The sequence below is a fragment of the Marmota marmota genome, unplaced genomic scaffold (assembly GCF_001458135.2).
Source record: "Marmota marmota marmota unplaced genomic scaffold, marMar, whole genome shotgun sequence".
NCBI classification, from domain to species: Eukaryota; Metazoa; Chordata; class Mammalia; order Rodentia; family Sciuridae; genus Marmota; species Marmota marmota.
Genome location: NW_026000211.1, coordinates 38,908,280 through 38,936,205, shown reverse-complemented (window position 1 = coordinate 38,936,205; position 27,926 = coordinate 38,908,280). Strand labels below are relative to the sequence as shown.

Below are 27,926 nucleotides of genomic sequence, written 5' to 3'. Positions count from 1 at the left end.
ATATATATATATATATATATATAACACTAGTTCAGGGACAAAAGCAAGGTTTAAGAATTATTTTTTAAGATATGTCCCAGTTTTAAAAAGAACGTTAAACTTAGGACCAGTCTCCAAGAAAATGTGCTTTGATATTTCTTTGAAGCTCAATTCAATATCTTTGTCTAAAGGGGGAAAAAAATCACATCTTGACGGTAGAAATCATATTGAAACACCAAAGTGCTTACTCTTGCTGCTGCTGTCAGTCACACGCGTCACACTTGGTGACTGCCCTCAATCCAGGCAGAAAACCCTTTCTCAGTTAACATGGATCAATTGGAAAGAATATAAACCACTTCACTTGCCTTACGACACAAGATGTCAACTCTCACACAGGTTTTGTGAATGCTCAGTAGAAATGAGAGCAACCCAGGTTGATTCTGAGACATAATGATGTTACAGCAAAATATTACATTGTAAATTTTCTGGGTTTTATATAAAAAATAAAAGTAAGAAATTGAAAAATAAGTTAATTTTCTATCTTAACTATTGTTTTATTTACTATAAATGACAATATCATACTTTTAAGGCACTTATTACTTTCAAAATATTTTTCTTCTGATATTGACAAGGTGCTTACAAGTTTAAATCATATGAGCTCTTTGAGTTGTAGACCAAAGACAGCATTATTCTTGGCATGATTTCTATAATTTAAAGAAAAAAAGAGAATAAATATAGTAAATGAAAATAATTTGGTAAAGCATTTTATTGAACTTTTCAAAAATAATTTTTGAATGATAAAATATTTCTGGCTTTGAGGAGAACAAACTTAAGAAGATTAAAAACTGACTGATGAATTTTATGCAACAACTAATTATAAAGCATCCTACATCCATTTTTGATACCTGATGGGATCTTTGAAAGATCAGTGATATTTTATTTATGTTTTCAACATTGATCTTTAATAAGTAACTAAAAGCTTATTAATTAGATGTCAGATGATGCCAAACTAGTTCTAATGATTGTGGAAAAATATCAACAGTTTTAGTGAAATTAAAGACATACCCAGAAATAAACATATTAAGTTTATTCCAGATTTCAGAATGAGGGAAAACAGTATAAAAATTTGAAAGCAATGGCTATGCATCTTTTTTTTAAATAGTGAACATACACAATTTTCACCCAAACACATTAATCTAGTAGGCTTTGATGCTCACAATAACAAATCGGATAATTTATTTCACACCTTCAAAGACAAAGAAAGAATCTAAGACGTTTGGAAGTTAGATGAGATCCTGAGTATCCACTGCTTATGATGACTCAAGTATTTGACCTTCAGTGCTGACAATCAAGTCCATGGCCCTTTAACTCACACAGCACTGCCTCTCATAAGAATATGTCTTACATATATACATAGTTCAATTTTTTGATTCACCTAAGCTAATATTTTTTAAAGAGTGACTAATATGATACATACAAGAAAAAGGGAAAAGTTGTAAAGGATATATTTCAGAACAAAATAATTTATTTTGCTTTTCCAAAATTTGTTCCAAGTGTTGATATATTCTATTCATAAAGGTGGGCTTCCCCATGTCAAAGCAAATTAATGCAAATTTAGAGATAGTAGCAACCTCTTACCTGCTTTTCCCCAAATATACAACACAATATTGTGGCTTTAAGTTATGGCATAAGGGATTTATATTAGTTAATACACCAAAAGAATCCCTGACACCAAAGATTTAACACCTACCAATCTGGCAACAAGGTCATTGTTGGCATGATTTTCTTGGCATCCAAAGTAAACTAACACACTGCACTCCTAGAATTATGATTTAGTTTGATTTTTTCAGAGCTTGGTAGGGGGATTGTTAAAGCTATCTCTAATACGTTTTATATAGAAGAGTATCCTGATCATTAGAAAGATAATTGCATTTAGGAAGGTAATTCAGACTATTGGCGGGGAGGCGGCGGGTGGAGAGAAAAAGAAAATAAAGGCATATTTGTGACATCAGGGAGTCCAGTGTAAAGTACTGTGGTTGTCTAGTTAAAATGGCCTCTCTGAAACTGAGGAATGGAACTCAGATGCTCAGGAGGGGAGGCATTTTATTTTATACTTTATAATTTTAATAGCTTATTATTTTAATTAGGTTCAACATATTTATTTTTGTTCTATAGGGTTTAAAATTGAATACATTTTTATGGTGCTTTTGTCATTAATTTCACATATGGGAGTATAATTATCACAAGTTAAAATGCATTGTGCATCTGTGAAAATGTCCTTTTATCCATTTGTATTTATAACACAACATGGGGTTACATGTGTGTAAGTGGGAAAGAATCCATGCTTAAGTTTAATCAGTCCACACCCTGGTTTCAACCATATGAAAATGTAATCAAGGTGGTATGGGAGGAAGATAATTTTGTTGTCATGGTATTTAGAACAGACTAGCTGAAAAATGTGAAAAGCAGGAGCTGGTGAAAACAGACTATTAGTTTTCTGGATGTAAAACAGGCAGAAACTGGACAGAGGTTTGATAGAGTAATGAGAGGAATAATATACCTGAGATGTATTAAAGGAAGAAATAAGCAATGGTTCCTGTCAGTTGTCTGAATAGGAGGTGGGGATGGTCTGCCAATTTTGCTTCATTACGATTGCAATAAACCTCTACTTCAAAGCTATTTCATTGTAATTCAGTCAAACTCATGTAAACAAGATCACAGAGTAAATCTTATTCTATGACTTTTTATCTCTGTATCTATTAAAATTACTCGTACTCATTAAAAGCAACCAGACACATTAGGTTTAATGAATGTGAATTAAATAACACTGACCTCCCACCAATGCATTCTTGAATATTATCCATACCATAGGGACAGTGACCCTATAGAAAATTCAGACTTGATGGAAATGCACGCGCACGAAGATCATTCTTAGGTACCATTTTTCTAAGTAAAATTTGGAATAATAAAAAGTGAGACATCCTTTTTTTCTCTCTGAAGCCTGGCTTACTGAAAAGAAGAAAATCAGAAATTTAACCTTGTCATCTCTAATTGTGGAATAGACTGACATAGTTTAACTCAACACAAATGTGATCTGTCCTTAAAATAATGTCAGCTTCTGGAAACCTTTCTATTTCTATCCCATAAGCTAAAAACAACTCACCATAAGTCCCAGAGACATCATAGGATATTATAAGGACATTTTAACCTTAACCTATGGAACTGGTAAGTAAGCTGTCACAACCTCATCACAGCTCATTCTTCTCATCAACATAGAATAGCTTTCAGAATAACTGATTTCCCTCAGTAAAGGCCAAGATGCTGTAATGACAAATATTTTTATGTAAAATAAAAGTAGCTAGAGAATTTATTGTAATAATACACATCAAATTTATATTATAAAGATCCTATGTGATTCTGTTTTTTGTTTCTATCTTATCAATACGTGATATTCCTATGAATTATAAAAAAAAAACACAATACTTAAAACTTTATCAAATTGGGGATCCCAGAATGGGAGTGAGACATCATAGATACTCTGTGTTTGTATATATGTTCAGGTGTCCCAATTTTCAACATGAAGATATTTTTAAGGTAAAATATTGGTGACAGGGCTTCACTGTCATATCCATGCCTCTTTTTCAGGCATTTGATGAATTACATTAATTTAAGTGTTTAAACTAATTCTATTTTGTAGACATCAAATTTCTATCATATTGATTATACTGTTTGCTTAGAAAATTTAACTTCCTGTAATACTTTGCTTTGCAATCAACTTTTCTCAGTCACCTTTACACTGCCTATCATTCCATCTTTTCAAGAGTTTTTATTGCATAGAATGACCAATGACCGCATCTGCACTTGAGGCTATGGAGAAATAATTGATACAGAGAGTTTTACATAATACTGGTAATGTTTATTTTAGCTCCTATTATGAATCTAAAATTAATGTCCTCTCTCAACAACAGAGATGCAGTAACACAAAGCTGTGTTTTGGAATTGGAAGCTCTACATCCTGGTCTAAGTTCTAAATAGGTGTACAATCTTTTACAAGTCACTTTGTATCTCTGAACCAACTTCCCTGGTGAAAAGGTTAGAGCTGAGGAACTGGCTCCTTAGTGTCTCCCTGAGACACTTCTGACACATCTAGTCTTCAATAGTCACCATTACATCTACCTTTTTCCACCTTTTAAAGGCGAAAACGTGACGGAGTAGTGGAGTGGGGTCAGAGTCCCAGTGCTATTCTTTTAGATGCCAAAAGGACCACAAAGTCTCCCAGATTTCCCACGGGCTTTCGAAGTTTGCCATCTATTTTACACTACTGTGCTCAACTGTGTCTATTCTTCCTCCTTTATTATTATTCTTTAGAAAACAATAAAAAGAAAGGAGGGCAAGCTAGGGCAGAATGATGGCCACAAAGTAACTCCTATTTCATAGAGCGAGGACATATCAGAGGTGTATATGTGCCTTTCAATGATGTAACCTCAACTGTATTTTCTGGACCAAGGTTGTGAGACAGTTAAAACAGCCAGGTGGTCCCTTCCAGGGATAATGAGCAATGCCCCTGAGTAAACTGCTGTGGGCAACATGAACACATCTTCTCTCAGTTCCTCATACCTTTTCAAATGTGAGCATCTTGACATGTTGAGTGAGTTTCAAGGGCAGTTTTGACTATACCTGAGTTTTGCCTTAAGCATTCACTTTAAAACCGATTCAAGATGCGGTACCACTGCAGGTTTAAAAGAATAAATTCCAAAGCAAAACAAAACCAATAGAAAGACAGAATAAAAATCAGTTTATCATGAAAGAATCCTCTACACTGTCAATGAAATCTGTGCTTTAGAAACAAATCTCTTCAACTCCTTAGAAAGAAGCCGAGCAACATTCTGCTTTTTCAGTAACATGATGATTATTTTTATATTATTAATAGTGTAATTGGAGGGGGGATGCATGTATGAGCAGGCGTGTACACAGTGCACACACACACACATACACACACACACATATTTCAGTTGCCTGCTATTACATACAAATGACTCACAGTTTTGGAATTGTTTCTTAATAATTCAGTTCACCATGTGAAAGTGGAAGTATCTGGATTAAGTGCAACTGCAAACTCTCTTAAAAAGATTGTTATAATAGTTCCTTTCCTAAAGTTAATTTTTGATGTAAAGCCAAATTTTGGGGGAAGGTATTTAAGAGGTATGAAAATACTCACTTAAAATGGTTGTTATGGATCTATTTCCTCATGCTCCTGCATAAGCCAGCCATAAAACACAGTAGAGGACCAGAAGGCACAAAAGACCAAGGATTTTAGGTGTTCTGAGGAGTCATTCTGTGTACCATAATTAACATCTACACTACTATTCTTGTCAAGAAAGGGAAACACTGAATATGTTAACGCCTGAGAATGCAGTAATCCTTTTTTTCCTGATCTTAATAGTTCAGTTAAAACTATATTTTTGGCTTTTAAAAGCGGAAACTTATAATGTATCACTATACACAATGAAGGAATTTTCCTTTTAAGTATGACCAGAAGAACTAAGAAAAAATGAGCAAGAAAGCTTTACTAGCACATAGATTTTTGCAATCTTTCCAGGTATAAAATATAGAAGGAGTTTTTCATATGTCAAGTTTTTTTTGGCAATGCATAGAATAAATATATGAGCATATACCAATAAAACTAAGATGCCCACTAAGAGATAATTGTAAAGTCATTAAGTCTATTTCAGAATATATCACATTATTGGTTCTTAGAACATACAATTTCTAATGTTCATGTAGCTGCTTTTCCTGTTTGAAAATACAAGATCTTGAATTAATAAAGACTCTATCAAGCACACACCAACAAATAATGCTGCAAAAAAAAAAAAAAAGGAAATGTGGCCTGTGCCTTGCTCTCTAATGATATGAAGGAAACAGATGGCTTGAGAAAAAATGTGTCAGAGCAAGGTGGTAAAATCATAAACAGGGATAGATTGCCAGCTTACCTCAAATCCATCCTGCGTTCCAGTCCCTAAGCTCTCTTAGTGCTGCCACTCAAGTTGAACTTCACTGCGTCAGTCTCTTGATTAATGTGTTTAAACACTTACGCAGTGTCTGTGTGTGACAAACTAAGCTGAGGACATTTTCACAATCAATATTGATCATCCCAGCCAAAATGATCCTAAGTCAATTTGCATCTGTCATTGGGATAACCAGACAGAATGGGATGTCTTGGCTCCTTGCCATTCAGTTGGTACATTTTGTTAGGGACTTGAATACCCTGACCCCAGAATGTTTAACTCATAGAATGAAATTTAAAAATAAAGCAAAAATCAGCATGTCCTACAGGAGAACAGCCAAAATAATGTGACACAAATTTGCTATCTATTCCAAATCATCATCATCATTATCACACTTTGTATGCTCCCTAATGGATGCTATGTGGTCCTGTTAATATAATTCAGATCATGTTATCAATTTGGATCATGATTTACATTTAATAAAGTTGGTGACACAGTCACCTCACAGGCCTAGAATATTTCTTAATCATTGGCACTGGAGCTAGGTACAAGAGGCCCTGTGCTACTGAGCAAGTGAGGAAATAAGAAATGAGTCACAAGCAAGCAAACTTCTGCTCCTTAGTGAGCTCCAGGGGTGTGGAGCTTAAGTGGGCTAGAAAGGGAAAACACTAAAAATAATTTCAAATCTCATCACAGTTCAGAAAATACAGATAAGGCTTGTTTATCTTTCAGCAGGAACCACTATAAAGAATAGGTTTCTAAAATTTGCTTGTTTGCTTGTTTGTTTTTTAAACAAATGTTCTCACAAACATAACCCATGCATCTACAATGACCATTTTAATCAAACAAACAAATAAAGACAGTTTAGAATTTCATGTACTGAGTGATGACCCTAAGGATTTAAAAACAGGTAGCCAGCCAAACACCACACTTTCAAACAGGACCAGCGCCTAAGAGAAATGATGAGAATGAACCAATAATCTATTTGTATAATTACAAAATTGCCCAGTGTTACATTGATCTTTATCCATGCTTATTCACCTTTACCCATAGAAATGTAATCTGTATATAAGGAACTGTCATTTCCAGTTCATTTAAAAAAATAAGTTAGAACATCACCCCTCAACTCTGCAAAAAAGTGGGTTCAAAAATTAAATATTTATTTTATAACAAGTAGAACAATCTCATGGCAAATGATTACCCAGCTTTTGAAGGAAACCTTTGGTATGTTTCCTGGTGCATGACTTTGACATTCTTCAACTTAATGTCATAGAATTTAAAGAGCAGGTTGTAATCATTGGTATATATTTATAGTTTGCTTCAGGAGTCCAATCAAGCAAGATTGTAAAGCAATGCCAGGTATATATCTTATGCTTTGCCTAGGGTGTGTGCAGCATATTCAATTAAGAGGAGAATACATTTTGGTGAATGTAGCAGTAATTACTAAGAAGCCATGCGTTTGATTTAGTGAACAACACTCTGACAGGGAAAGACACTCAGTTCAGTGGCCTTGCTTAAAGGGAGAATACTTAAGCTACAATGTGTTAATCTTATATCATCTATTTAATTCAACAGCATCAGTTCATCTTCTATCAACTGGGCCGTATTTTGTTACAATGAAGCTTGTAAAATATAATCAAGTTCTACAGTATATAGTTAATTAGACTAAAATAATACTGTTGTCAACAAGGTGGCCCTAAGATACTTAGATTTTGGATAGGTGTGTGTGTGTGTGTGTGTGCACGCGCATGTGTGTGTGTGTGTGTGTGCGCTCGCACACGCATTCCACCAAGGAATACAGTTCCAGGAAGTCTATCAGTAATACCATGGTTGTGAAATGTGCTGTCAGAGTTCTATTTTCTCTCCATACTGACAGAACATTTTGCATTTTAGAGTATTTCACCAAGTGAAAAAATACACTTAGTGATTGATTTTGAACCAAAGCCATACCAATTGTTATAGACAACAACTTAAGTTTATAAATCTTGTCAAAGGTTCACAGATCTCGTAACCTTTGACTGTCATCTAGATTAAAAAATAAAGGTTCACTGTGCAGTTCATTTCTATTAGAGAAAAATGAACTGATGCCCTAAATAGTATTGATAGTGTTTTGCAAGGCTTAGCTGTCCTGTGATTTTATTGATGTGGTAGACTGAGGCACAGAGGATAATGTCGGAACTCAAAAATGGAATCAAGTGCTTCCATTATATTTTACTGCATGAAGTTGAATGGATGCAGAAACTCTGACTCATACATTTTCTAATAAACATATTTCTAATACATATAAGCCTGGTTGAGTTAGGTTGTAATGTTTTGCATAAATGATATATGATATTTGTTAAATGTATACACACAACATTTCAAGAATTGTCTCATATATTTAAAAACACATTGAACACTTTATTCTTTGTTACTAACATAGTTTCTTGCTGCAGTCCGGCTGCAGCAAAATAACCAGGGGGTGACGAGGAACTTGTGTACATTGATACAGCAGGAGTGGGAGCCATTTATTGTAGGATAGGAGAGGTATATATACATTCCACACAGCTTATCTTAATTAACATAAACTAGATACAGCAGTCAACCAATAAGGAATCTCCACACTTAATGGCTCGCTGGTGTTACTTCACAAACCACTCCCTCTGGCAAAATGCCAGGCACCATCCAGACTTGTTTACAGACCCTAACAGTTTCTATTGTCTCTAAAGGTTGCCCTGAAATCATAAATAATTTTACTCTAATTTATTATTCTAATAACTGGCTTACATATCAGTATAGTTAGGAGGTAGTATTGTTTCTAAACTGATTAAGTCTGGCTGGATTATTCACGGGTGACTACAGAGGATTTTGAAATGGTGTTTAGATCAGTTAAAAAATCAAAGCTTGGATGTAAATTAGGTTATTTTAAAAGTCACTAATGAGAATTGGGGGGCATAGCTCAGTGTAGAACATGCTAAACATGTGTGAGGTTCTGGGTTATATATCCAGCACCAAGAAAAGCCATTATTTATTTTATTCCAGGTATTCTTCTCGCAAGATTCTAGGCACATTTCTGCCTCATCTTGAACCTTTCAGCCTAAGGTTGTGATAATTTCCAACTTTTCCAGGTCCTTGCCTCTCCCAGCACCCCGGTAGTATATTTTCCCAAGCCTGTACTTTATGAAGAGTCTGTTCATTAAATTCTTCTGTTAATCTCCTTTAGCATGTTCTCTTTCCTGTCAAGACACTTAAAATTGCCTAAGCTGTGCTGGCTCATGGGGAGTCAAGGTTTCACAGTAGGAGTCCAGAGATGTCTCAATGAAACTATCTCAAAATTGCATTCATCTGCCATCTGCCTGAAGCAACCTTGCATTTGGATTGAAGTAGCTCTATAAAGCTGTCCCTGATGCTTTCATATCCTTCTAAAGAATAACAATTAACATTTGGTCAATGACATGGTAATATTAATGAGCTTACCAGAATAGTCAAAGACCAATCATGTTCAAACATGGGTCATTTTAATAAAAGGTGCCGCAGCCCGGCTGGCTGGGCAAAATAACCGGGGGGTGACGAATAACTTGTGTACTTGATACAGCAGGAGTGGAAGCCGTTTATTGCAGGACAGGAGCAGTATTTATACATTCCACACAGCTTATCTAATTAGCATAAACTAGATACATCAGTCAACCAATCAGGAATCTCTACACCTAATGGCTCGGTTTTGTTACTTCTTAAACCACTCCCTCTGACATTTTGCCAGGCACCATCCAGACTTGTTTACGAATTTTAACATTCCCCTGGCAAAATGCCAGGTGTTATTTTGACTTGTTTACAGACTCTAACAAAAAGGAAATGAAAAAGAATAAAAATATATTTAATTATAAAGGGAGAAGAGGTCTAAATAAGAAGCCAATGTGACTGTCATAACCCAGAATCCAAAGACAACCAATCCCTCTGAAGACAAGATTAAATTTTACTTACCAAATGCTTTCCTCCTAGATAGAGAACTCGAAGGCAGTTCCCTTCCCATTTGTTTTCTTACACTTACTAAGGCACTGTTCTGAGGGCAATGCTAGGATTCCTAAAGTTTTATATGAAAAGTTTGTCTTCATCTTGACAGCTCTTTAAATATTTTCAACTAAATATTAGAGTACACTGAAACTGCCAGAAATTTCTTTTTCATTTTAGAAAAAGATACTATGTCTTATAAAATGTAATGACAATGATTTTTCTATGATAAGTATAACAATATTATGTCTATTGAATATTAGGAAGTAATGGTCAAACTACCAATAAAACAGTAGCCTAGTATTTTAAAAATGTGTGACTTCTGTCTTTCAATTAAAAAATTGTATTTATGATTGAAAAACAAAGCAGAAAATACTGCAGAAAATTTCAGCCAACTTTATATAGATGTTACAAAATTTGCATTCGATATTTGTCATTTTAGGAAATAAGTTTTCTTTCAAGGAACTGAATTAATGAAGTAATTTCTCTGGATTTGCAAGGTCTTTTAAAATATAAACTTATATTTTAGATTGTAATAGATAATCCTATGCATCACTCTGAGAAAGCAAAATTTCTCTCTACAATACTCTTTTATATAGACCATTTTCAATAATGGAGTAATAGCATTTTTCAACTGTTCCCTTAGACATTCTTTCAAAATACAACATTTTCCCATCTTTAGAGTAGTTTTTCTTTATGTAAAACTGAGTTTAAGCAATGGATTTCACAATGGTATCCTATAGCCCTCTAATATAACATATTAGCTTCTTTTTAAAATCTTATCCCCCCATTTCCACACCCCCACCACTCTAATCTTCATGAAAAGTAATTGCATCCTTTATCATGGTAAAAATAATATATTTGTAGAGAGCCTAAACTACTTTTATATTTTCAATACATTTGTTAATCAACTTAATGTTTTCTAAATATCTTCTCATTTACTTGAAAGTACCTATACCAAAGATTAAATCCTGCACAGTAATCTGCACCTTATTAGATCTCTGCCCTAGAATAATTGCTAATAATTACTTTGATGTCTTCAGGCTTTAAAGAATTGCTTTGTTATATATTCTGTGAATCTGGATTTTTGAAAACATCTAAAGAGCTCTGTGGCTAAAGGAATTATGAATGGTTTGGTGTGATTAAGTAAGTGGTGAGAGGGGATTTAGGAAGCAGGCTAATTATGTTTTACTTTGGGGTAGTCCCATTTGTTTCAACTCCAAACTAAGGCAAAATATAAGTGCTTTTGAAAGCATCTATTTAGCCCTTGTTAATACTGTTTAGATATTGTAAAGATTCTCTTGGAGAGCTGTTACGCTAAGTATTCTTACCAATATTTGTAGTGTATAGGTTAGAAATAGCACTATTAACTATTTCTTTGATGGAAAACATTTGTCTCATAATGGTATATATAGTTTTTATGTTAGTTTGATGATTTCATATCTAGTACAAATCTTATACATGTTTTTCTCTTTTAAATATATGTAATAATTCTCTACAACGTACCAGACTAGAGTACTAGATGTTGAGAATACAGTTATCACAAAAGCAAACTACTTAACTTTGTGGCACTTACTAAAGTGAGAAAGATTGATTATTAACAAATAAATATGAAGTGAAGGTAGTGAAATATAAAGAGAAATAAGGATGGGTAAGGGGATAGAGAATGACAGAGTAGAGAAGATTATTATTTTTTACAGTGGTCAGGAAACGCTCTAATGAACTGAAACACATAAATGAAGTGAAGGAGTAGTAACTCTACGGACAATAAGATTATTCTAGGCATAATTAATATCAAAACCAAAGACCCTGAGACCAAACTGAACTTAATATACTTAAAGGCATAGCAAGAATCAACGAAGAGTGTAGAGATGGAGGTGTGGTATGAGATTAGGAAGCTGGGTGGGAATGGGCCATAGGAAGTTCTCTGGGCCTTGAGGAGGAGTGTGGCTTTTTCCCTGATATGAATGATTGAAAGTAGGTGAGTGAGTCATTCTGTTTTACATATTGTGTTAGGCTGAATAATAGTTCCCACAAACAGACTATACCTCAGCACCCATAATGCATCAGTAGTAACTTATGTGAACAAGAAGAACTTTGCAGATGTGATTAAGTTAAGGATCTCACTTTGAGATGAGGTCATCCTAGGTGATCTATGGTAATCATAGATGTCTTTATAAGAGGAATGCAGGAGGAGTCAGAGGAGAAGGTGATGTGACCATTAAAGTAGTACTTGGAAAAACAGAGGAGGAAATCTCATTGCAAGGAACACAGATGGCCTCAAGAAGTTGGAAGAGAGAAAAGAGAATGGATTCTTCTTTCAGAACTTCCAGAAGAAACCAGCCCAACACCTTGAATTACCCCAGTGAAATTGATTTCACACTTTTGACTTCTAGAAATGTAGGTGTGTGAATGTGTGTTGTTTTAAGCCACTAGTTTCTTGGCAGTTTGTTATAACCCTCAGGAAGTTGATACATGTGTGCTGCCTCTAGTTATAGATCGGAAACTAGAATAAAAAAAAGTATGGAATAATGAGTCCAGATAGGAAATGACGGTTGCTTGAGCTACTGAATTTGCAGCCAAGTTGATGAACTAAATGACTTACTGATTGTGTGATTGGAATAAAAGAAAATTGTTGTATAAATTATCTATTGCTTAGGAACAAATTTTAACAAATTTAGCAGTTTATAGAAGCATAGATTTATAGTATCAGTTGTCATCCATTTTGTAATCTCAGGAATCTAGGTCGACTTGACATGGTTTGAGATTCCCAAAACTGAAATCAAGGACTCAGCTGGGCAGGATTCTGATCTGGAGGCTCAGAGGAAGAATAGGCTGCCAGGTCATTGGGTCTGTTGGCATAATCCTGTTCCTTGTGGGTATAAGACTGAAATCTCTGTTGTGCAGGCCATCTATTGAGTGGTGCTCTCAGTTCTTAGCTGTTCTTACAACCTTTCTGTTTGGTTCTTTTATCTTCATAGCTATGTTGTGCCTACCCACAATCTTTTTCATTAACTAAATATCAACTGATTAGCACAATTATTATTCCTGTAAATCCCCTTTTGCCATATAATTCAACATAATTACTGGTGTGACATATTTGTCATATAATTCAATCATCACTGGTGTGATTCACAGTCTCAGAGATTATGGTAGGAAATACTGAGAGGAGGAAGAATTTAAATTTCTGCCTAATAGGTGTCAAGGATGACTCTAATCATTTTGTTTTTGTATTCAGCATCATGGCAATGGGTATTTTCATATGCAGCAATGAGAAATTCAGAGCCAATTGTAGGTTTAGAGAATTGAAAAAAAAATACAGAATATAATTTGGAAATGCCTGTAAGAAATCAAATGATGCTCACTGAGTAGGGAGTCAGATAAACTAATATGGCCCCTAGAAGAAAGATAAAGGGCTAGGCAGATATATGGGGGAATCATCAGCATATATAAGTCCATATAACTATAAGAGCTCACTTAGGGTGAATATAGATAATGAGTCTGAGCATTTCAACAACTACTGGTCTCAAGAAGGGTTCATTGCTATCCAGGGAAACCCATGCTTACAGTGAAGCTATTGACAGACTGGAGGAATCAGTGTGGCAACAGTTGAGATGGAAAATTATTGGGTTCCACATCAAACCTATGAGAATTTCTTGATAGGATCAAGAACTCTATGTTTAAAAGCCCTCAAATTAATTCTGGTAGCTAATGAAGTCTGAAAACTTTAGTGGTTTAGCCCTGAGAATAGACAGGATGGAGAGAACTAAGTCCTCCACATCTTTGAATCTCAAAAATGTAGTTCATGAATATAAGCAACTTTATTTGAGGAATTTTGAGAAATTCAGGAACTTAGGACCCACCCACTCTTACTGACTCATAATATGCATTTAAATAATTTCCCTAAGTGATTCATATACATATTAACATTAGAGAATTGCTCAGCTATGATATTTTAATTCGAAGTGATAGTTAGAGATTCCAAGTATAAACATATACACACATACACCTATCGGACGCATGGACCATAATTAATATTTTATTCCATTTAAATATAATACATCAAATATATAAAGTATTGTGTCTTTAAATCATTGATAATTTATGAAGTATTTCGTCTAATTTGCCTGATGGTCAAAATCACGTGGGTCTCTTACCACTGAAGACTGAACAGTTGAACCTCCAGCCCAGAGTCCAGGAGAGAATCCATACAGCAGTGATGGGTGAGGACATTTGTAGGCCCCTGGATATGAAAATGAACTTTACAAGTCCCCCTGCCCATTCTGATTAATAGTCCTGGAACATGGGAAACAGAGGACATTGTGTAAAAGGGAATTATTTCACAACATTATGTAATACCAACCTAGATTTGAACTACAAGTTTTTTAAAGGGACAGAAGATTATGGAAGTTGATTCTTCATTTTAATCTTAGTTTTCCACCAGAAAGTAATCTCTATAAAATTATTTTACTGCTTCAAACCTTTGACCTGCTTTATAAAAAGGTGTTTCAGATCAATGAGATTTACCTATTTTTTTTTTCTTAGAAACAACTCAATTTGGATGAAATGAAGAGTAATTCAGAAGACATCAGCATATGAATTTTGAGTATTTTTTAATGAAAGACATCAAATCTTGTTAAAAGAAATTATGAACTATAGAGGGAAGTAAATATGATCCTCAATAATATAAGTAATATGTTCCACATCAAGAAATTTAGTCAAAATTTATTTAATCACTGAAAGTTTATCTCATTAGACTATTGTCCTTCAAGTGATAGCAATATAAAATACTACTGGTGAATTCATAAAATTATCAGAGATAATTTTCTTTTCGGCACTTAGCTTCAGCAGATGAGGAAATCATCTGCTAATATTCATGTGATGCAGAAGAAGGCAGAGGATGTATAAAGGAGTACTCTCCATTCTTTTTGAACTATAAAGTCTGTCCAAATAGCAATATCTTCTCTGGCAGAGAGTCTGCTGCTTGGGGTGGCCATGTGTTATTGCATTTGGACTTTCTCCATCTGCAAATGTTGACTTTTCATCTGTGACCAAGGGAAAAAAAAATATGTATGAGGAACGTGTAAAACATTTAATCCTTGTTTACTTGTTAACCAAAGGTTTTGTTAAATCCTACTGTTGTGGGCTTTGTGTTTATTTGTTTTTCAAGGTGACTGTAGATGCATTCACAATGTTCTTAAATCTGAGCTACAAGATAAAACTCTGATAAAACCATCAAGTTTTTACTTAGATTAAAAATATGTATATTTATCTTAAATATAATTTCACAATCCAAAACCGTAATTCAACTTCAGTGATGGAGTAGTCTATCAGAACAATAGACTTCTACTTCTCATTAATTAAATAAAAATAACCTTGAAGAGTTTGATTATTAGATTACATGGGTGACAAACTACAGTGATAGTTAAAGAATAAAAGAATTTGTAGAACTCACACATCAAAATCTGATCTTTTTTCTCTTAATTTGTAGATAAGAGACTTGGAGTTAGGAAATCTGATATTACTTTCTAAAAATCCATACTAATTCATTGTTGTGCTAGGGATTTATCCCTACTTGTGATGATCACATTGAGATTTCTGAATTTGTTCTGATTTTAGATATTTTATGCAATAATTTTTCAAACCTAACAAGAGCTGAACTTTTTTTAAAAAAATGAATGAATGGGAAATATTATTCTCAAAATTACATTTGATCCTTAGTATCTGCAGAGAAATGCTTTCAGGAACCAGTCACCCATGCCAAATCCACACATGCACATGTTCCTTATGTAAAATGATTAGTATCTGTCTATAACCTATGTACATCATTTCATGTATTCATTTCAAAACAAATCAACTGATTTAATTTTTAAGCAACTCAATAAATAAAGAACATGTTGATGAAATAGTGGATTTGGGGATGTCTATGAAATAAATTTGTTTCTGACTTGTCCTTTAGGTCCTTCTAGGCTTACCAATCCATTACCTTTAGCTTTCCTGTTTAATACTCCAAAAATATAATTAATAATTTTGCTACATCTTGTTTTAAAAAGGAAGTAAGAAAGAAAGAAAGACAGATGAAACTGAGGTTGAAAATGAGCTAGTAAAAAAAGACTTTTTGTTGTATCAGTCTTTAAAAAAATTAAAATTAAAATTTGTTTCCTTACATTTTGTTGTAGAAAGAATGATCAGGGTAAACAACAAGTGTAAAAATTAAAATTTTTCTCAGCGTGCTCATAACAGCAAGTATAGAGAAAAAAATGTAGGATGTCAGGGAAATAACTTTATCAAACTCTAATCAGTATGTGTATCTTCTATTATAAGGTATTTAGTGATGCACAACTCTTAGCATTCTACACGCTTGTGCTCATGTAAAGCCTTAGGGGAATACATGAAAATTAGAACTTAGGAGAAAAATGTTTTTCATAAAAATAGCTATATATGCTCTTACCACAAAATGCATTATAGCATGACACTCAGATATGCATTGCATTAACAATTAATGTTATGAAAAACATAAATAAAATTAAGAACAAATATATGATTCTCTCAATACATGTAGAACATACCATTGATAAAATTCAATATTCTTTCATGATAAAGGGCCCAAATATATTAGGTATAGAAAGACCATACCTCAGCATAGTAAAAATTAGATACAACAGGCCTTAACCAAAATTATACTGAATGGGAGACATATTTCTTTTAAATCAGGAACAAGACAAGGGTGTCAACTCTAACCAATCTTACTCAATACAGTAACTGAAATTTTAGACATGGCAATAAGAGAAATAAGTAAAAGTATATAAGTCTAAAAGAAGGCAAATTATATCTTTTTGCAAATGATATGATTCCACATTTAGACATCCACAGAGACTTCACAGAAAGACTTTTATAACTGATAAATTCAGCAAAGTAGCAGAATACAAAGTCAAAATATAGCAATCAGCTTTTTAAGTAATAATTAATTCATGGAGAAAGAAATAAGGAAAACAATTTTATTCCTAAAAGCCTCAAAAATAAAATAGGATCCTAGAAGATGGAATTCTATCTTTAATGAATTGGGAAAATTAGTATTGTGAAAATGAATATATTATAGAAAATGATCTGCAGATCCAAGGAGATCCCATCGAAGAACTTGTGACATTCCTCATTGAACATGAAAAGAGTCCTAAAATTCATATGGAATCAGAAAAGACTCTGAATAGTCAAAGCAATTCTGAGCAAAAAGAGCAAGTCTGGAGGCATCATAAACGTGATTTCAAAACATACTACAAAGTGATAGTAACACAAACATCGTGGTATTGGCATAAAACAGACCAGGCAAAACAATGAAATAAAATAAAAGACCCAGAAATAAAACCAGGTATCTTCAACCTGATAATTCTTAAACTAAAGTACTATAAAATACATCAGAGAAAATTTAACATCTTTCCAAGAAATCTCCATATTGCTTTCCATATTGGCTGCACCAGTTTGCAGCCTCACTAGCAGTATATGGGTGTACCTTTTTCCCCACACCCTCGCCAACACTTATTGTTGTTTGTCTTCATGATAGCTGCCATTCTGACTGGAATGAGATGAAATCTTAGAGTAGTTTTGATTTGCATTTCTCTAATTGCTAGTGATGATGAACATTTTTTCATATTTTTGTTGATTGATTATATATCATCATCTGAGAAGTGTCTGTTCAGGTCCTTGGCCCATGTATTGATTGGGTTATTTTTTTTTTTTGTGTGTGTGTGTGTGTGTGTTTAACTTTTTGAGTTCTTTATACACTCTAGATATTTGCGCTCTATCTGAGGTGTGAGGGGTAAAAAATTTGCTCCTAAGATGTAGGCTCTGTATTCACCTCACAGAAGGGAGCCACCATTTGATCCAGCTATCCCTCTCCTTGGTCTATACCAAAAGGACTTAAAAACAGCATACTACAGGGACACAGCCACATCAATCAATGTTCATAGCAGCACAATTCGCAATAGCCAAACTGTGGAACCAACCTAGATGCCCTACAATAGATGAATGGATTAAAAAATATGGCATATATACACAATGGAATAAAAGAGAATAAAATCATGGCATTTGCAGGTAAATGGATGGAGTTATAGAAGATAATGCTAGGTGAAGTTAGCAAATCCCAAATAACCAAATGCTGAATATTTTCTTTGATATAAGGAGGCTGATTCATAGTGGGATAGGGAGAGGGAGCATGGGAGGAAAAGATGAACTTTAGATAGGGTAGAAGGGTTGGAGGGGAAGGGAGGGGGCATGGTGTTAGAAATGATGGTGAAACATGATGATCATTATTATGCAAAATACTTTTATGAAGACATGAATTAGTGTGAATATACTTTGTATACAACCAGAGATATAAAAAATTGTGCTTTATATGTGTAATAAGAATTGTAATGCATTCCGCTGTCATATATAAATTTAAAAAATGAAAAAAAAATGATAACATCTTCAACAAATGCTTTTGGGAAAACTGGATATTCATATGCAGAAGATTGAAAGTAGATCCATATCTCTCATCCTGAACAAAAATCAACTGAAAATGGATCAAAGATTTTTTTTTTAAGAGAGAGAGAGAGAGAGAGAGAGAATTTTTTAAAATATTTATTTATTTTTTTTAGTTTTCGGGGGACACACATCTTTGTTTGTATGTGGTGCTGAAGATCGAACCCGGGCTGCATGCATGCCAGGCGAGCGAGCGCGCTACAGCTTGAGCCACATCCCCAGCCCAAGGATCAAAGATCTTAAAGTAAAATCTGAAACTTTGAACCTGCTTAAGGGAAAACACTTCAAGTATAGGCACAAGCAAAAGTTTCTTAAATAGAACTTCAGTAGCTCAGGAAATAAAAGAAAGGACTGACAAATGGAATTACATCAAATTTAAAAGCTGCAAAGCAGAGGAAACAATCTAAAAACAGAAGAAAATCTTTGCAAGCTGTTCATCCAAACAAGGATTACTATCTAGAATATATAAAGAACTCATAAAATTTCTCAAAAAAAGACCAGGCAATCCAATCAATAAATGGGCAAATGATCTAAGTAGACACTTCTAAATAGAAAAAAGTATAAAGGATCAATAAATATATTTAAAAAATATCAGCCAGGCACAGTGGTACATGCCTGTAATCCCAGAGGCTAAGGAGGCTGAGGCAGGAAGATTGCAAGTTCAGAGTCAGCCTCAGTAACTGAGAGATGCCCTAAGGGCTGGGGATGTGACTTAGTAGTTAATTGTCCCTGGGTTCAATCTCTGGTACCAAAAAATTAAAAAAATACATAAATATATAAAGCACCAAAACAATAACAACATCTTCAGCAATCAAGGAAAAGCAAATCAAAACAACACTGACTTTATATGCTACCCCAGTCAGACTAGCTACCATCAAAAGTAAACAAACAACAAATGCTGGAGAGAATGTGGAATTGTTGGTAGGGGTACAAACTAGTACAACTACTATGGACAATCATGTGGAGTTTCCACAAAAAACTAACAATAGAGGTACCATGTGATTCAGATATAACATTTCAGTGTGTATACCTAAAGAAGTAAAGTCAGTATACAAAAGAGATATCTGTGTTCCTATCTTTACTGCGGTACTTACTATTCACAATAGCCAAGTTACAGAATCAGCCTAGGTGGCAGTCAGAATATGAATGGATGAAGAAGATAAAGTCGATATACATCATGGAATATTATTCATTTATAAAGAAGAATAAAATTGTGTCAAATGCAGAAAAATAGATGGAACTGGTTGCATCATGTTAAGTGAAATAAGCCAGATAGAGAAAGACAAGTATCACATATTCTCTTTCATATATGAAAACTGGGAAGGGAGACCTAAAAGTAGAAGAGGGACTATTAGGAAAGAGACTGGGGCAGGGTGAGAAAGAATAGAGAGAAGAGCAATTGAGGGTAGTAGAGAGGATGGGTGTCATGGAGCACATACACACATGAATGAAAATGTCACAGTGAAACCCATTAATTCATACAATTAATATGAGTTAATATTCATAATGAAAATGAATTTTTAAAAAGATCATCATTAAAGAGGAATTTTTCTCTTATTAAAAACTTGAAAAAATTCATTGACATGTGATGAATTAGATTTAAAATGATATGAAAATGACTTATCTATTTCACAATTTCATTGTAATAATCTGATTAAAGTGTATTTTGCCTAATAGTAAATTCTCAAAAACAGTAAAAATTCTAATTCATTGGTTTGTGGATATAGATTAGTAGTAGAGAACTTGCCTATTATGTGTGAAGACTGAGTTTGATCCCCAGAAAAGACAAAAATGAAAGAAAATTTATTAAGAGGCAAAAACTTTTTATTATATAAAAACTAATCAGGAATATAAAACAGTCTGAGGATTTTATTTTATACCAGTTTAAAGTTTTAGAGTTAAAAGGTTTCAAATAATCAGACTGAAAAACTGCTGGTCAACAAGCCAGAAGCTACTTGTTAATTACAGCAGTGAGTTAATCAATGGAGTAATAGTTCTGCTTCCGGGTATAATAAAATGAGACCAAGGACCACTGACTTATTTTTCCACTAAAGTCTGGCTGGACTTCCACTAACTTGGGTTGTTTCACATTTTAAGCCTGTAGCTGTAGAATCCAGTAATGAAGGCAGTTTTCTGACAGTGGTTAATTGCTAAACTTTTGGAAAATATTTTTTTGTTTTTGAGTGAGAAGGTGACTTGTGCAAAGATGGAGTGAGGAGTATTTGACACCTGATGTAAATATAAAATGCCAAGAGAACTTCAAGATCTTTTTATCATATACTTTATTATTTTTTTCAAATTTTAAAGGCAGAAAGAAATGTCTTACATAGTTTTATCAGCACTTACATCTTTATACGAATGTTTCAAAACAAATAAACTCAAACTGAAGATGTGAAGAGAAACAAATAATTTCACTTTTTAAAAAGTAATATTTTAGTGTTAAAAACATCATGCTGTGAGTATTCAATTATTTTATTTTTAAGGAAAGAATTTAGAATAATGATTAAATTATAGTAAGTGTAAGCCGTTTGGAATCATAACCAGAATTATAAACATTATTGCATAATGTAACATAACCAGGACTTCATAAAGTTTAAGAGAAACTAGAGAAACAATATAGAAAACACATATGTTCATGTACACATATACAAACACTCCTATGCAGACGTGTAAAACCTCAAGACACCTATTAATCCAGCAGTGTAATATATNATATATATATATATATATATATATATATATATATATATATATATATATATATATATATAAAATATATATATATGTCAGATTTCAATGAATATTTGTTGAGAGAATGTATGAATAAAAACTACTATAATTGCTCCTCATTTAGGACAATTATTTATAGTTATAACAAAAATGTGTAAAAGATAAAGAATTTTAGTTTAATGTATACTATAATACTAGCAAAAATTCCCTAATAGTTTAATGTTATATATATGGTGGAGAATCACAGTTTATTTTTATTCATAAACTGAGAAATGTTAATAATCCATAACAAAATGTTAATAATCCATAACAGAATGCTTCTTTTCTTTCTGGGAGCACAAGAAATTTCCATGGTTTTGGACTTGGTTTGTGGCTCAGCAGTAGAGTGCTCACCCAGTGCATGCAAGGCCCTGGGTTCAATCCTCAGCACCACATAAAAATAAATAAATAAAATGTAGATATTGTGTCAACAACAACTAAGAAAAAAATAAATAAATATTTAAAAAATATATTAAAAATTTTCCTTCGTTCTAAACATGAGAGAAATGAATTGGAAACCAGCACTTCCCTTCTAGATCTTTCATGTTAATGGGTCATTAAGCATCCACCCTAACCAGCCAAGGGACAGGTACTGGATAATTTGAGATAGCTTATTTACCTGGTACCTGAGAAATTATTCAGATTAGTGTATGCAAAGAGAGCCCTGAATCCTAGCTAACTCCACTCTGCTTGCGATTCATTAATAAGTTGTCCCTGAGATTTCCAGCTTAGTGCTTTGTTTCCAGGTGCAACACTTGTGTGGCTCTTCCTGGAAGGCTTCTCCAGTTTGGAACTGTAACATAATTTTTTTACTTTCATCTATGAAGTACAATTGCGTGTCTGGCCTATGGATGAATCTAAATTTTACATACAAGTGTTAGCTATTTTAAAGATTTACCAAACAATATACTAAACTTCTATAATCTTATTTACAGACATTATCAAATTCCTTCAGATTCATTTATAAGAGTGAATCATGAAAAACATATTTCTCAAAGAGCAATAAAGAGCAATAAATGCTATTTAATGGCAGAAACTCATTTTTTTTGCCAGTTAATGATTTTGCACCCCACACAAAACTTTAATTATAAATGTCTTCATTTATCAATTATCTTCAAGAAGCTCTTTAAGGAAATGGAAGAAATGATATAACTTGGTACAATATGTATTGGTCTTTTACCTTGTAGAAATAAGAGTCTGCCTGAATCGATGATGCCTTGTGCTTCCCTCTCTTTTTATGGCTCTTAAGCCAATTGTTCCCAAGGTTATATTGCAGTTCCATGAACAGTGTAGACTTCTGTTATCTGCTATATTCCTGGTCCTCTTTCCAATGCTAGTCTACAGAGCATGTACAGTAGATTTTTGTGGAATAATTAATGTTGCTTTTTTTGAGAGAAAAAATATATATACTCTATCAAAATGTGTCTCTCAATGTGTCAACTTAAGGTCTGCAAATACAGATGCTCAAAGATCTCATTTTCAATTCTTGGGTAATATGTCTTAATTTAATAAGATGATTGTGTATATTGAATAAAGTTAATTTAAAAATAACTGTGCATATTTTCTTTCTTTTTTTCCCTGAGTTTAATTTAAAAAAAAAAAATGATTCTTTTGATATTTCTGAGGTTGCTGAAAATTCCCAACCCACCTTTGGAGATAAATAAGATGAACATTAATGACATTGGAAAAATAAAGTTTTGCTTTATAAAGTCTTTAAGACTTGTTGTACATCAAATTGATGATTAACTACTTCATCTCTGTTGAAATCTGAAAGGAGTAAATACATCTAACAGAAGTTAAATAATTCATTTATTAACTGTCACAAAGTACTGATAACCAAAAGATTTTGCTGTTGAAGAGCTTTTGGTGTGAGCTTTGTGAAATCAGCATCTTCTATTATAATTACTTAAGCTCTGCCTTTAAGCGGGGGGATATCTTTATTAATTCTCAGAACATTTTCAACCTCATAAAATTTTAATTAACAATTAGCATTGTTCATAGATCATCACTATTGCTCAGCAGTATGAGGGAATCAGAAGACTGATAGGTCAGTTTCTTTTCCATCAATGAATTTTCAATCTAGTTGGGAGAAAACTAAATTAAAAACTTGTAATTGTTCAGAATCTTTCCCCAAAGACAAAAATGGCATTGCAGCAAGAATTGAAGGAGGTCCATGAGGAAATTTATTATTCCTCAATAAAGGAAAGAGCTGTGCAAATGTTTAAAGTATCTATGACACATGGATCAGACAGTTATGAGAGCTTGCTTGTGGTATGTGGGACAGAGGCTGACCCTTGAAGGAGTCAGTAATTAAAAGACAACAGGCCAGGCAAAAAGCTTCTCCTAAACCTGAGATCCTAAAGCAAGAAGTATGAATTGGTTTGAGAGAAATGTGTTAGCTTTGTGGATGAGAGTTACTAGGTACACCAACACCAACCAACCAGCAAGGAATTAGTTTGAACTTTTAAAGTGTGGTCAGATTAATAAAGGGCAAAAAAGGCTCATAGAGAAATTTAAATTAAATATCCAAGGAAATAGGTCATCATTGGAGGTTTTGGAGACAAATGGTTTAGAGTAATGAATGTGTGTTTAAATAAAATAAAACCGTTTGCTTTTGAGGGACTGGGAATACAGGTCATATGGGAAGGAATTTTACAGTTATCCTCAAGAATAGTCTTTTAGATCCAAAGAACTGCCTCAAATTTGAAATTGTATGAAATAGTACATTTTAGCCACATCACTCTTGCATCTGATGTCTGTTCTGATACTGACTAGTTTGTTGTCTCAGCTATTGCCTATCTCAGCAGATCTTTCTTCATATGTAAGAAATAATTAGGATTTTGTTAAGGCAAGTTGATGTAAACATAAAAAGCTCACAATTATTGGACATTTAGAAGTATTAGTTGTGATAATGTAGATTTTAGCAGAGACTTTCATTCCAATTATTTTTCCGTTATTTTTTTTTCTTTTTTTTTTAATTTTGAATTGTTGGTTGTTCAAAACATTACAAATTTCTTGATATATCATATTTCACACTTTGATTCAAGTGGGTTATGAACTCCCATTTTTACCCCATATACAGATTGCAGAATTACATCAGTTACACATCAATTGATTTACATATTGCCATACTAGTGTATTTTTCCGTTATTTTAATTTTCATGTAGGGAAACTTGCAGGTGTGTTTTTGTCTACATCGTTTTTTCCTTTTTCTGATGACTCTGCTTTCGAAAATGCTTTATAGCTGAGGCTTTCTTGCCTACTCACTTAACCTTATTCATAAAATCAATTCCTAATTTCCAAGCTATCACTTATCACTTGACTGTTTAATCAAGGGGGAAAAAACACACACACACACACAAAAACCCAATGTATTCTTTAACCATTTGACTGTTATTTTCAGTGAAGGGCTTATTTCCTCTTTTCACATTTGAAAGAGTTTGTCTTTGAAATTCTGATTTTAAAGTTATTCTGGATTACCTGCTAGTGAAAATAATGAAACAAAAGAAAAATCCTATCATGATTTTTCCCCATGAATGTTAGATTCCATGTAATTCAATTAATAATTTACCTTCAGTTTTGTACTTTAGGAATACAGAAATTAGAGGACCCAAATATTGTCTTTGGGTGCAAAAGGTTTCTTAATTTAATCTGTTTTCAGAATGCTTCAGTAGACCTGGTGTGACTTTTAGTATGATAATTTAATTAGAATATTCCTTAAAAATAAATATTTAGTTTTTAAAAATAGTTGTAAAAATAGTTTCATTTGATTTCAACTAGAATAAAATAAGTGCCTACACAGAAAAAACAATATTTTATATAGATGTTTAGAATATTCATTTTTAATGATGTTTCAAGTACTAGGGTTTGCTTCTTGTATTTGTGCAGATATAGAATTTGCATATTCAGTTTTGCAAATATTTTTTTCTACTTTTTATAATTTTTTAAGATTTAAATTTTTTCTCTGAGAGCTCTTTTAAGATAGATCAGTGATCATTCCTATGCCATGGAAGGATTAATTGAAAATGGTTATTCTTATTTAACCAAATGTATCTTTTGGTCTGTTTGTCTATTGAGATAACTAGTTTTGTTTCTATCTATAAACAACGGCTAAAGGAAGAAAAAAATAAGTCTTTCCTCCATTGGACGAATTTGATTGCTTCTCCATTAATCTTTGCATATGTGGTACTATGTATGTGGTGCTAGGGATTGAATCCAGGTCCATGCTACCACTAAGATACAGTGCTAGCCCTTTTATTCTTTCCTTTCTTTTTCTTTTTCTTTTTCTTTTTCCCTTCCTTCCTTCCTTCCTTCCTTCCTTCCTTCCTTCCTTCCTTCCTTTCTTTCTTTCTTTCTTTCTTTCTTTCTTTGAAACAGGTTCTCAATAAGTTGCCAAGGCTGGATCACTTGATATAATTTCATGAAAAAAATGTGATAACCCTATTGTACTTTCTCTCTAAAGAGATCATTTTAAATGAGGATTCTATCCACCTCCTTTCTTAACATTCTCTGTATCTTGTCTTCTACAGATGGGCCTCTGGGTCCCCGGGGATTAGCTGAGGCAACAGAGATGTGCACTCAAGAATGCTTGGTTTTGGGTCATTCTGATAACTGCTGGATGCCTCCTGGCTTGGGTCCATATCAACACCCGAAATCTCCTCTCTCAACCTTTGCACCCCAGAAAGAATGGGTCAAGAAAGACAAGCTTGTGAATGGGCACACTCTGACCAGAGCCTGGAAAGAAGATAGCAACAGGAACCAGTTCAATGACCGTAAGCAGTTTGGCTCCAATGAAGGCCATTTCAACAATGGAAGCCACATGACAGACATTCCTCTGGCAAATCTGAAGTCTTACAAGCAAGCAGGAGGTGCGATTGAGAGTCCTAAGGAGCACCAACTCTAAGATAAGGATATATGGGACCTAATAACCTTAATCTAAATAGACATGCTAATACCGTGTGTGTCAGAGCTTTATGTATTCAATAGATCTCTACAACTATGCCCCTTATAGCAGGGATATCCATAACTTTGTGTTAGCACCATGGAGGAGAAAATGTTTTACAACTTAAGAGAGAAGATAGTTCTACTAGCCATGTGATCTTGTTTACTAGAATTGATTAAACTCTCCAGAGATCTCTCCATTGTGCAATTTATTTTTATTATTGCATTTTATTTTGACCCTGGACTGCTGCTATGAACAATAGAATATGCATTTGGAGAGTAAGAAAGTTCCATGGATTAGAGTGACTGACAAACATATCTTTAGAAAATTGTGCTTTTTTTGTCATTGATTTATGCTGGGACCGCTATACTTGACATTTTACTTCAAACAAAACTTAAAAAGATAAGCATTAAACCTATTGTGCTGTTAACAACGTTAGTGAACACTTGTAAGTCAATCAGTGTTAAAGTATTTGTAAATAGAAGCAAGTTATTATTAACAACTTTTGTGTACTTATAGCGTTCACCTAAAAATGTTGTAGCATAATTCTGTGTTTATGGTTGCTTCTTTCCCTTTTTATTCAATTTACCTCTTTATTGTTATTTTTGTTGTTTCTTTTAGTGAGGTGTTTCTGCGTTAGTAGTCTGTCTTGACACACATCGTTCAAAGAATCTTAAACATTTGTGTTTAAGAAAAGGTTCTGAAATCTGATTTCTTCAATGGTAGCTTATAATGTCAGAATTCTGTAAAAGAATAAAGATGAAAGGAAAAACTAAGAACTTTATACAAAAAAAAGAGGAGTTCTGCAAAATCTTGGAAATTCAGAACCTTTTTTTATATCCTTATTTTCAAAGTAGGCAAAAGCAAAAACCACTTTATTAGTACTATTAAGTGAGAAAGTAATGGGAAAGTGTTATCCGTCAAAAGTGATATAATATTCTGTACTTGTCACTCATTCAAAACTAATGTATCAAAATTAGCATATATTGAAGAAAAATCACTATTCAAAAATAGTTTCAATTTGGCAAATGTGTGTCTACAACTTTGTTGAAATGACAGAGTTTGTGTTGATCCTCATATACAATACTGTTGTTGTAACACAAGTGTTATTAGACCATAGCCACAAAATATTTAATGTGTTGTGCCTTCATGATGTAACAGAACATTCTCCAGGTAGGGTAGTTGGGGGAAATAAAGGGATAAATCTCTAATTATTGCTGTTTAACTGTTTGTTATCATAGTTGGTCAATGCCTGGCAGGTACCAGCATTTTGTCACTTAGGTCAAACCAACACAGTGACAATTAATGTTAATAAGATCTCAGTTGCACGTGCAAACAAATCCAAATTTGAACATTCTTAGGAGGTTTTTGTTAAGGCATGACAGATGATTTAAACAAATAAATAGCATGCAACAAAATGTCTTTATTGAAAGAAGTGAAAGTTATCTTAATGCCACGGTTCACCATCAGTTTAAAAGTAAAAAAAATAAATAAAACAAAAAACTTTAAAAAAAAAAGGTTTGCTAATCTGATAGTTAATTTGTTCTTACCAAAAATACAATTACTTTGTAAATAGCAGTTCACATTTTTCCACATATAATGGAAAATAATGGGTAGGGGTGCATTGCTTATTGAAGTACATTTTTGTCGGTTTGTGAGGGGTGTTTGATGACTTTGACAGAATAAATATCTAAACAATTATCCTTGTTACTGCTTTGCCAGTTCTA

At 33.4% G+C, this 27,926-nt stretch overlaps 1 protein-coding gene across 6 annotated transcripts in view; it reads left to right on the top strand.

Annotated features, from left to right (window-relative positions):
* Pcdh9 (protocadherin 9) overlaps window positions 1-27,706 on the top strand; it is an 854,885-nt gene extending 827,179 nt beyond the window's left edge. For all 6 annotated transcript variants that reach the window (XM_048791776.1, XM_048791773.1, XM_048791775.1 and 3 more), the window contains one exon: window positions 25,787-27,706. In XM_048791776.1, coding sequence (XP_048647733.1) covers window positions 25,787-26,160 — 374 coding nt within the window. In that variant the 3' untranslated portion in view covers window positions 26,161-27,706. The remainder of the gene's footprint in view (window positions 1-25,786) is intronic.
* Window positions 27,707-27,926: the final 220 nt, after the last annotated feature.